At 34.7% G+C, this 11,932-nt stretch overlaps 1 protein-coding gene across 1 annotated transcript in view; it reads right to left on the minus strand.

The window, feature by feature from the left end:
* Positions 1-8,279: 8,279 nt before the first annotated feature.
* Positions 8,280-11,932, minus strand: part of LOC117107027 (uncharacterized protein YER152C-like) — a 5,405-nt gene continuing 1,752 nt past the window's right edge. The window contains exons 2-6 of the mRNA XM_033248547.1: positions 11,205-11,469; positions 10,565-10,679; positions 9,905-9,976; positions 9,508-9,611; positions 8,280-9,036 (exon numbers count right to left, since the gene is read on the minus strand). Of these exons, the coding sequence (XP_033104438.1) occupies positions 8,880-9,036; positions 9,508-9,611; positions 9,905-9,976; positions 10,565-10,679; positions 11,205-11,469 (713 nt within the window). The 3' untranslated portion in view covers positions 8,280-8,879. The remainder of the gene's footprint in view (positions 9,037-9,507; positions 9,612-9,904; positions 9,977-10,564; positions 10,680-11,204; positions 11,470-11,932) is intronic.

Here is an 11,932-nt window from a genome sequence, read left to right on the forward strand (position 1 = left end):
AGTTCAGCTTGCCCCCTGCGCTTTCGTTTCTGTCTCTTATACACATCTAGATGTGTATAAGAGACAGATATATAACAGCTTAGATGCATCCATAAGGGGAAACCTTAACAATAAAGAGGGTTAAAAACAGTACATTAAGGCGAAAGTAGTGTTGCTAAGGGGAAAATTAAACGACGTTAAGGCGAAATCATAGACGAAAGATTTCCCTCGCATGTTGTCCCCATAAAAAAAATAATGAAAAAAAAAACAACAAAAAAACAAGTAGACTCCTTAGGATTTGAAACCGGGGCTGATAGTGTGGAAAACACTACACCAAATTGTTTATGCATATCGCTTTGAAATTAATGCTCATAGGTTTGCTTACACTTTACCGGCAAACCCGTATTAGCACACGTCACACGCGTCATCGCAAATAGTTATACAAGGTTTTCGATCATTGGGTCCTTGACCTTTGACCCTAACCCTTTCAAATTTAGTCACTTTAGTCACATTGTGGCCAAGTTTGACAAATTTCTGATAAAAATCGTTTTTTGTTGATTGTGATCTTGACCTTTAACCCTTACCCTTCAACCTTTAAATGCTTTGAGATCTTTGGTCATGGAACGTTGTGACCAAGTTTGACAAGTTTGTGATTAAAACTATGGGCTGTAGATAAATAAATTTAAAAAATAGTTTTTCGTTGATTGTGACCTTGACCTTTGACTCTGACCCTTCAAAATTTAATCAGCTCTAGATCTTAGGTAAGGTTTGATGAATTTCTAATGAAAAATAGTGGCTGTAGGCTGTTCACAACAAATATGCCGACAAAAAAATAAATAATAATAATAATGAGCTACATAAAACAGGCGAAAACATAACCTCCTGCTAATTTCGTTGGCGGAGGTAAAATTGAGTTCGACAGATGTTTGGGCCGTCGATATAGTCAAGCTAGGATATAAGGTCGCCATTATAAAGAAAGTTTGAATATCATGGTCTTAATACAGATTTAATGTATCCGACTGCAATATCTACAGGTAAGCGTATACACTATTAACAGTATTGCAAATCCAATGTAGTAGACGCTTGCGAAAGGCTAGGGTTTGACTTAAAATTGTGAATGGCTATTACCCGTATTTTTTAACAGCTAATTTTCATTATTCAGGTTTTACATAGAAGTAAAGCCAGACAGTATTTGTATTGTCTCAATAGGGCTACCATGGTCCTCAAGATGCTCAGTAAGCTGGCGAAATATTTGTCCAAAAAAAATTCCCTGTCACCCTGATAGAGATAGATTACCAGTCACTCAATATCACTACTGACGGGCGAATGTTGACGTTCGGAATGCACTATTGAATATTCATGATTAAATGCTATGAATAAATGTCAGAGGAACGAAAAACTCATTGGTCTGTATTAAAAAAAATCATGGTATTTATTTTGTTTAGATTATACTATCTTTCAACTACAAATAGTACTACAATAATTGCTTAATGAATGAGATTGAATCAATGAATTGTTTTTGCTAATTTAACACTAGGTAGTGATGATTGTATAACTGTACATTATAAAAATGTCGATCATACACGAATTAATTCATGTGTTCCGAAAACACTTTCTAACTGGCAGTTTTATCGCCAACAATTTTGAGCTCTGAAATAATTAAATTTGTATATATATTATAGTGTATATGGCGTATAGAAAGGAATATCAATTTCTGTTGCGTTCTTCGACCACTTTTGTTTGTCATTACTTTCTCTAAATAGAAAAGTGTTTTCCCAATAGAGATGGAATAATTAAGGTAAAACAGATTTTACTATTTTTAAAAAATCACTTTTATTCATCAAAAATATATATTAATACAATAAAATGAAATATGAAATGGTATGAATAAAAGGAAACGAAAAACCGCAGACTTGTCGAATTAAAGAACATGCAGTGGTACGGTACCACAAGACAAGAACGTCACAAACAAATTCGAACATCAGAAAAAAAAAACACGAGCAAGATAACAATTAGGCACTTCAGTGTCGTGGAACAAACGTTCCCAAAAAAAGCAGTAAATAGCGAATCTAGATGTTGAATAGAGGTGGGTTTATCTAGGTGGGTTCCTCTTTGGCGTATTAATGCTATAATATGAAACTAAAGGCAATTTTGGAAATTTGTCTTTGAAAAAGGCTTAAAGGATATTTGACAGTTAATGGATTTATGGATAGTTTTTAGGCGTTTATTTTTGTCGTCAGAGATGAACCCCCCTAGAACCCACCTCCAGAGCAACAAAATCGACCTTGAAACCAGAACCGAGGATGTCCTAAACCAATGGTGCATATTTATTACTTTTGAATGTGTGGCCGTTATCAATGCCCGACTCAAAAGAACGGTGAGTTACTTAATGAGTGAATTTTACTCAGTGTGCATAAACTTAAATGCATGAGCACTTAAATTATAAAACCCAGGATTCACCAGGGGTGTTCTAGCACTGCGCCTGCTGTGGATTAGAAGTGTACGCAGATTGGTTCTTGTCTTGTATGCGTACTGACCAACCCTCCTATTGGAACCAAACGATCAAATGGTAATCCACATGGGCTGTAAGATGGACTAGTACACCAGGGAAACCCACTACTCGTCTTGAAAGATGTACTGGGTCATAGCGCACATGAGACAAATGTGTACACTGGACCTACGGTTTATAGTCCTTATCCGAGACCACTTCTCATGAAAAATAGGAGAGGAATGCATATATAGTCACTCATTATCTAAGATTGACATTAGATGGCCAACTTTGGAAATTACATATTCGCTCTTGCGTTCTCTAAAACTGCAAAAACAGGGGCATTGCGTTGAGTGGTTAGAGGATATGAAAAAAATAATTTTGTAAAATATACTATTAATAATAATGTAAGAATTATTATTTTTAATAATAATTGAAACAAATTAAAATAAAAACGTGACTAGACTGATACGTCACTTGGTCTCTTGCATATGGCATCGGTTGTTTAATTTTTCCCTGTACTAGTGAATAACCAATGAGCAATCAAATTATTTAGTAGAGATCAGTGAGGCAAACACGTGCGTTTGTTGGACAACATGTGTGTTTTTGTGATACACGCGCGTATTCCTGCCCTTGCTGCGATTGGTCAGTTGTTAAGTTTCATTGACACTCCTTGAAAGGTCTATTATCTACTTCTATGAGGTAACGTGCTTTTCGCCAGTGCTTTTGTGTTTATTTACTGAACATATTTTTATTTGATATCATCGTTATTTCATGAAATTAGTACTACAGTACTATAAATAATCTGCCAATAATAACAAACAACTAGATATGAACTCGTCACTGAGGAGGGGTTTGGTGATCCGCCGAACTTTGACCCTCAGGAAGCGCAAGCGATGCGGGTTGAAATGTTTTTAAATGCTCAAAATGGCCTAAAATATGCTCTAGTTAATTTTTAAAAAAGTGTAATATTAAACATTCGGAAAGATTTACGCGTGCATACGCGGACGTCTTGACGCCTGTGCACATGTTAATGGCACAAAAAGTTTATTCGTGGCCCGGGATTTATCAATCTCAGCTTTGTAAATGTCTTAAGTCAAAAAAGTTAAGATCCTTATAAATATCTTAATCTGATTTATTACCCAATCTTAGCAAAATCTTGGCTTAAAAATCGTTTTAGATGGTGCCCACGTACAATCTTTCTAACTTTAAGAAATTTTCAAGCTAAGCAATATTGATAAATTTGACTTAAGCAAAAAAATGTACTTAAGACGAATTTAAGCTGAATTCTAGTTTGATAAATGTGGCCCCCTGATATGAATACAGTGTCAGGAACCCAAAACATGTAACAAAACGTAAGCCTAATTCCCAGCTTCAGTACGTGCAGTGGGCATGGAAATGAGCGTACGGTGCGTAAATTATGGACATTTTTGAGATGATGAAAATGACCTGAAACGTGATTTAAATTATCTGAAAAGTGATATTGAGAGATTTTCAAAATTTTACCGTACACGCACGTCACAACGTGCTCATGGACGGTAATGGCGCAATAAATTGACCTTCTATCTGTCTGATAGCGTCGAAATACAGTCTGCCGCCCTTTATATGAAAAGTGATATTGAGAATTTCCTAATTCTACTGTACACGCACATCACGACGTGCTCGTGGACAGTAATGGCACAAGAAGTTGATCCTTGTCAAGAGTAACTTAAAAACACTTGTTGGTTGGTAATGTCACACAAATTTTCCCTTCACAATGTACTATACTGTATATCAATCTGATACAGTCTGATATCGTCAATGATAATATTGATAAATTTAAAGAGAGATGAGAAGGCTCCAAAAATTCATTATTTTTTACCATGATGACGTCATCAAAATGAAAAATAAAGGGAGACTTTCAGAGAGAATTGTCTCAGCTATAACATACTCACAGGTGGGAGACGATCAATCAAGAATAAGCGAGATACGTTCAAACGCGTATAAAAATAATGACGTCATAAATAAAAATTCAGTTTTTCCCTAATTGAAATGGCAATATGATGACGTCACAATGTCCGATCAGCCATTATGATTTGTAAAATCATATCTACAACTCATGTGCTTTCATAATATGTAATAAAAATTGGGGGTTACCTTTCATCCTAAGGAGCAATAACTGATTTAAATATTCATGGTTTTAAGCATATATAAATTTTGATGCACGTGTACGTGAAAATTAAGGTACCTGACATTCAACCTTGACATGAAGATTATGCTCACTTAATATGATTCAGAAATGACGAATGGTTAAGATGATATGGGCTCATCAACGTTTTGAGGAAAGAAAGATGAGGGGGTCAGAAAAAACATTTTTCCTATAATGACGTCATCAAAATGTAAAAAGAAGTCATATATATGAAAGAGAATTGTCTCAGCTATAATATACTCAAAGTTGGAAAACGATCGATCAAGGATAAGCGAGATATGCTCAAATGCGTATTTTCAAAAATGACGTCATAGCTAAAATTAACTTTCTTTGAATTCAGATGGCAATATGATGACGTCACAATGTCCGATCAGCCATTATGATCTATAAAATCATTTTACAACTTATGTGCTTTCAGAATATGTAATAAAAATGGTCGTGAGGGGGGGGGGGGGCACCTTTCATCCTCGTGGAGCACCTGTAAATAATATTCAGAAATATTTTTAATGACAATGATTAAAAAAACATTTACGAGGTATTTCTTTCTATTATATAATAAGCCTAATAACATAGACCTAATAGCAGTTATATAATGCACCAGTAATTACAAAAAAATATGTCGGTAATAAGACATATGATATTAAATTCTAAATTCATTTGCTTCTGATTTTTATTTAAAGAAACTAAATTTTAGGACTGGAACATTAAAAAATATAACGAGTGTAAACACAAAAAGACATTCAGCCATAATATTGTAAGTTTTATGTTTTCTTGTTTCAGACTAGGGACAATGATTATTAGATGGTTCGGTGTATTCACATCTCGATCCCTTTGATTTAGACACTTATTTATGTTTTTGTGTATTTATCAAATCTTATCAAACTAACTTGAAGTCATCATTTACAGTATGATAAATTCTACGCAAAGAGAGCGAAATCATACTTACAAATGCCCGAGCTGGAATGAAACACGGTGTGTGTCATAACAAATCTCGTTCAGCTTTTCAACATCAACATAACCTGTCTCTTATACACATCTTCACCTTTCATCCTAAGGAGTTGTTTATAAATATGCCTGATTTTAGCATAATTAATTTCACTGTATATCGGCACAAACGCGCGCAAAGATCACTATGTTTGATGCGTAAGTAGGGCATTGCTATTGACCATAAGATGACTGAAAAGAATGGAAAATTGTGAAAACAATGTCAGGAACCCAAACTATGTGTAAAAACGTAATGTCTAGCTTCCGTACGTTCGTAGTGGAAAATTAAAAAATATTTTGAAATACTCAAAATGGACTGAAACGTGCTGTAATTTAGTCAAAGTGATTCCGAGCATTTTGAAGCACGCTTACGCGCGCGTTATGACTCGCACGCGTTAAATTAGGGTACATTATATTTAACATTGACTTGAAGTTAATGCTCACTTAATACGATTTCGAAATGGCTATTGGTTAGGCTGATATGATCGATAATATAAAAACGCAAAATTACGCGTAGATGACGTCACGCATATAATTGCGCACTTTGAAAACCTTATTGTGACTATTCCAGACCAAGCTAAATGTTTGTTGAAGCGTGCATGTACGTGTCAATTTTTGAGATATCATGCTAACAATTAAGATATGGGGAGAAACGTAGAATTTAAAAAAAAAGATGATGATCTCTGACAATAACAAGGGTGATCCGCTCGTGAAGCGGATCACCAATGGTGATCTCTGACAATAACAAGAGGTGATACGCTTGTGAAGCAGATCACCAATGATGATCTCTGACAATAACAAGAGGTGATCCGCTCGTGAAGCGGATCCCCAACAAACATCAAAGACATACTTATATATTTTACTTTACATAGGCCTAATCCACTACTTAATGTTACCAGCTTTCTGGTAGTTAATAGTAGTTGCTAATTACTGACGAGTCTGATGCTTTCTCAAAAACATGTACTATATGTATTTAAAACCAATCAAGTTCAGTTCATTTCTGTTCTGTTCCTCCCACTGATGAGAGTCGCATCCCAAAGGCAGCCTTCCAGCATCCAATAATATACTTGGTTCGGCTGATGAAGGAACTCCTGGACTGGGTTAGCTTCTTAGCTTCTCCTGGATCACACTGACGGAAATTGCTCATTTTTATTTTTCTCCATGGGTCACAATAATATGGTTTTCCGGCTTAAGCATATAGCATTCATTTTATTAATGAATTATGTGGTATGTATTAACAGCATTGTGTTACCATTGAGCCTAATTATTGAACAATTGACTACAGTACTTATTATATCTTATTTGATTATAAACAACAGAATCACGATATATATATATATATATATATATATATAGTAAATAACGAGTCAAATAGTATTAGATATATGCCACAAAATGTATTTGAAAACTAGCGAGTGCTTTCGACTATCCTGTATTTGCCTACACACAACCACTATTGAGACAGGTGTATTCCAATTACATATAGTAATACAAAAATTATGAAGGAATGGATTATGTCACTAATGAATCAAATAATAACCAACTATAATGACTATAAAGTAATAAAAAATTGTAGGTTTAATACAGTAGCTTTTCCATTAAATCGGGGTACATAAAATCAATAAAATCATGTATATTAAAATCAATATGTCCATGAATAAACTTAAAGATATAAAGAATGCTAAGAATAAGATATTTCATTCTCTGATCCATAGTGGTTCAAAATCTCCCTTAACACAAAGTTAGGTAATTCTACGTAATAGTTTATTTATAGAAGTTATATGCTGTTTTGGTTTGGTGCCCATAACAACATAAATATATCGTTAAATAATCACAGGAAGATTTCAGGATCATTATGTGCTACAAAGCGCTTAGTAAAACCAAGAATCTGTAGAGATTTAACTGATGATATCATGGTTTAACCAGGAAAACTCATTAGCGAGGTGAACGCCAAGGTATTTGTGTGATGAAACGGATTAAAGCTCAGTAGAATGTATATTCTCAACAATAATTATATAATATTTCGTTTACGGTTGATGTAAATTTATTTGCATTGTAGCATTTTAGTTTTATTTTGTTATTTTTACACCAATCTGTTATAGGTCAATCCTTGACTCATTTAATATATTTAAAAACTACGGTGCCAAGGGAAGATCAAAGATGAATGTATTGAATAGATGTGGATCTAAAACCTAGCCTTCGGGTACACCCTAACAACACCCTATCCGTTCTGAGACCTGACCATAGGTAGAATTTGCTGTGTCCGGTCATGCAGAAAAGAACTAATCCAGTTCAAGAAAGGGCCGTATAATCCAAAATTATGGAGCTTATGAAGGACTTGTGATTGTGGTCAGTGGCGGCTCAGGATATAATTTATGTGGGGGCTAAGATGTCCGACTGGGGGGGGGGGGGGGGGGCTAAGTATTTATGGGTGTAACTATAGTGCACAGCGTTATTTGAGGGCAAAAGGCTCGAGCCGGGGGTGAGTATGGGAGGGGGTATGCCCTCCTCCCAAAACAAGATAAAAAAAAATTGGGACTTTTAGAAGGTCGTAAATGGCTGGGATGGGAAAACTAGGCCTATTTTTTGTTTTTGGTCCGACTGCCCGACGAGCTTTGGCCGATGGGGTCTTGACCCCCACGCTGGCGCCACCACAGATTATGGTGCCATAATATAAATGTATAAGTGAGATCTACGGCCAATATTTATGTGAAATATAAAACATAAAATAACACACATAAAAATATCCACATCCATCCAAACATTTTATAATAACGGATTGTTGCTATCAAAATTCAAGCTAAAGACTCTCCTAAGTACCATTCAGTTTGGAGTTTCTCTCAAAGACACTGACACACCTCTTCTAAATGCAAGTCTATAAATAATGAATAAGCAATAAATAATGAATAAATAAATATATTATTAACTAGGTATATAGAAACTTTTCCATCGCTCATTAAGATTATAATAATCTGACTTTTAATCGGGATTCGAAACCAAGATTATCAAATCACTCTTCGGTTGCTCTATCAAATTAGATAGGCTAAGGCGCCATTGCTTTTTACAATTTAGGGGTCACCTTTGATGTTAAATTCTTATTTATGTTCAATGTTGAGTCACTAAAGGCTCGTGCATAGATATGTGGTTCGCGTAATCACAGAAGCTAGGCCTATTGAGAATCAGTGGACGTCATTAGTAATTTGGAGTGGTGCAGACAACTCTCCAAGCCTGAGATAGCCTTTATTTCAATGCCCCATAAAGCTTAATATCTGATGCCTTCTCCAGTTGTAATTCAATTGTACTAAGTAACATTTTTGTAGCTTTGCAAAGTTCCTGAGTTGAGTAGTACATAAAGCAAATACGAAGACAATTCTTAAAGTTTCCTGCCGTGGAGCACCTGTAAATAATATTCAGAAATATTTTTAATGACAATGATTAAAAAAACATTTACGAGGTAGTATTTCTTTCTATTATATAATAAGCCTAATAACATAGACCTAATAGCAGTTATATAATGCACCAGTAATTACAAAAAAATATGTCGGTAATAAGACATATGATATTAAATTCTAAATTCATTTGCTTCTGATTTTTATTTAAAGAAACTAAATTTTAGGACTGGAACATTAAAAAATATAACGAGTGTAAACACAAAAAGACATTCAGCCATAATATTGTAAGTTTTATGTTTTCTTGTTTCAGACTAGGGACAATGATTATTAGATGGTTCGGTGTATTCACATCTCGATCCCTTTGATTTAGACACTTATTTATGTTTTTGTGTATTTATCAAATCTTATCAAACTAACTTGAAGTCATCATTTACAGTATGATAAATTCTACGCAAAGAGAGCGAAATCATACTTACAAATGCCCGAGCTGGAATGAAACACGGTGTGTGTCATAACAAATCTCGTTCAGCTTTTCAGCATCAACATAACTTGGTAACTCTATCCAAATGAAGTATCCACCCTGAAAAAGTGGAGAGAGAAAAATCTCAGAAAGCTCAGTAATTACTGTATACATCAATAAGTTCAAGGCATAAAAAATCGTCTGCTTTTATAGAGACCTTCATCGAAATAAACCGATTTTACCATTCGTCTGTTCATTTATATAAAACTTTGCGTTACATAGCCGAGTACTGCAAAGGTTCCAAGGCCCGGCGTTATTAATAAGCAACAATATTCCAGGGCCGGCGCGCCGCAGCGTGGCCAGGGCTTAGCGGAAAGGCCAGATTACACTACTTATTAAACAGGAAAACCTACCTTTGGTACTGAGTATTTCACATTTGTTGGACAATGTTTGTGAAGAACATCTAAGACGGAATCTAGTTTCCTCTTAACAGAAAGAAAACAAAGTATTAATTTAAAAAAAAATTAAGAATTTTACAAGACAAGAGACGTGGCATAAGAAGTAGGCCTACGTACAGTTAATAAAAACAAAATAAGACACAACCTTATAAAAACGGATAAAAATGTTACATCAAAGACTTTTAACTAAAAGTTCTTGGCCACATTTCCAGTTTTGTTTTTACATTTCTTTTCCGAACAACGTATACATGGATAGATGGTTGAATGTGAACGATCTTGCTTTGGCCGATTCTCCTGTTTTTTAACCACTGCGACAATTATCTCACCTTGCTCGATCGTATTTGTTTATTGTTTTGTTTATTTCCTTATTTTTCTACTGCTTTATTGCATTAGTTAAGTTAGCTCACTTAGCATGGATTTGGTTCTATGCAAGCTTTACTCAGGGGGAATGTTTTTGACTTATTGTGGAGAGTCGCTTACAGTGCTTCGTAACTGAAAAGAGCGCTATACAAGTAACAAGTAAGTAACAAGTAACAAGACTAAATGATGATGATGATTGTGAATATGTCATGATGATGCTGAGGATAATGGTGACAAAAATGATGAAAAACTTACCTTTCCCGTGTTTCTGACAGTCGACAGGTAGGCTTTGAACAAGTCTGTATTTAATGAACTTCCAACGATTCCAGATGTATAGTGGTTCATAGAACCTCCGCTAATTAAACAGCCACTGAAAAAACCCCGACATTTAATTAAAGTTTTGTTCGCAAGACAATACATAGTAGCCTCCATAGTAGCAGTTGTGGAAACAGAAGCAGTAGTAGTAGCGTATAGTAATTTTGTAATAGTGGATATTATCGTAAAATGTTGTTTTTAATACACTTTTTGTTATAAGAACCAGTGTTCTTATTTTCCGCCGATTCCATGCTCAAGTTTTAGATAGAACATTATTATTGTACAGCAATATAATTATTACTGTACTGTATAGAGGGCATTACCGTACGTACTCACATCTGCTGCACATAAACTACAGCTAAGATTTGTTGGGTTTTCTATTAAAAAAAAAAAAAAAAAAAAAAAAAAAAAAAAAAAAAAAAAAAAATTTGATATTTTACCTCAGCCTTCACCCCCCCTTTTTTTTTTTAAAGCAATTTCAGTCTTAGTGTTAAAATGTGTTCATACAAAGGGAAAAGACGTCCTAATCTTGCACATATCACTGCAACAGTGTCAAATTGAGTGATCGTCAGTAACTTACTTTATCATGAGCTTGCTGAGCACAACTTTTGGCGCTTCAATCCAACCGAGTCGAAGTCCGGGGCCTAGTAATTTTGAAAAGCTGCCGTTCGATACAACATTGCCAAAGTAATCTCCGTCAGATTTCACATCGTATTTTAATAGTCTAGCTGGCGCCCTCTTGAAAGCGTCACCTTTCTTCTCAAAGCACAGACTGTTGTATACGTCATCACAGAGTACTAATATGTTGTACTTTCGGGCGAGCTTCACTATCTTCTCGCATCTCTCTGAAAATGAGAATTAATGACATTGTTATTATACATAACTGTTATTGTTTATGTTACTATATGAAAAAACGGACCTAAATCGTTCACAGTCAGACGATCATAGCATTTATTTTTCTTCACTTTTGAAACTGATGTTCATACCATTCAAGATAAATTAAACAGCCTACCTGAAAAAAAAAATCAGACATTGATAATAAGCTCCTTATTTTAACAGCACCATATAATCATTGTTATCATAGGAGTGACGTTTTTCCCTACCTGACGTGTTATCTTACCGAATACACAGTACGTCCCCAAATGCGAAAAAAATTGGCATGATTCGAGTGGAAATCGAACCTACAATCTCCAGATAAATAGCCTGATGTCTTATCCACTAGACCACCGAGCTTGCGCTATACATTATATATATTAAATATATATTATATATAGTATATATATATATTATATATATATACATATACAG

The sequence above is a fragment of the Anneissia japonica genome, unplaced genomic scaffold, assembly GCF_011630105.1.
Source record: "Anneissia japonica isolate Jap-2015-1 unplaced genomic scaffold, ASM1163010v1 scaffold3945_len365852_cov175, whole genome shotgun sequence".
In the NCBI taxonomy this organism is placed as follows: domain Eukaryota; kingdom Metazoa; phylum Echinodermata; class Crinoidea; order Comatulida; family Comatulidae; genus Anneissia; species Anneissia japonica.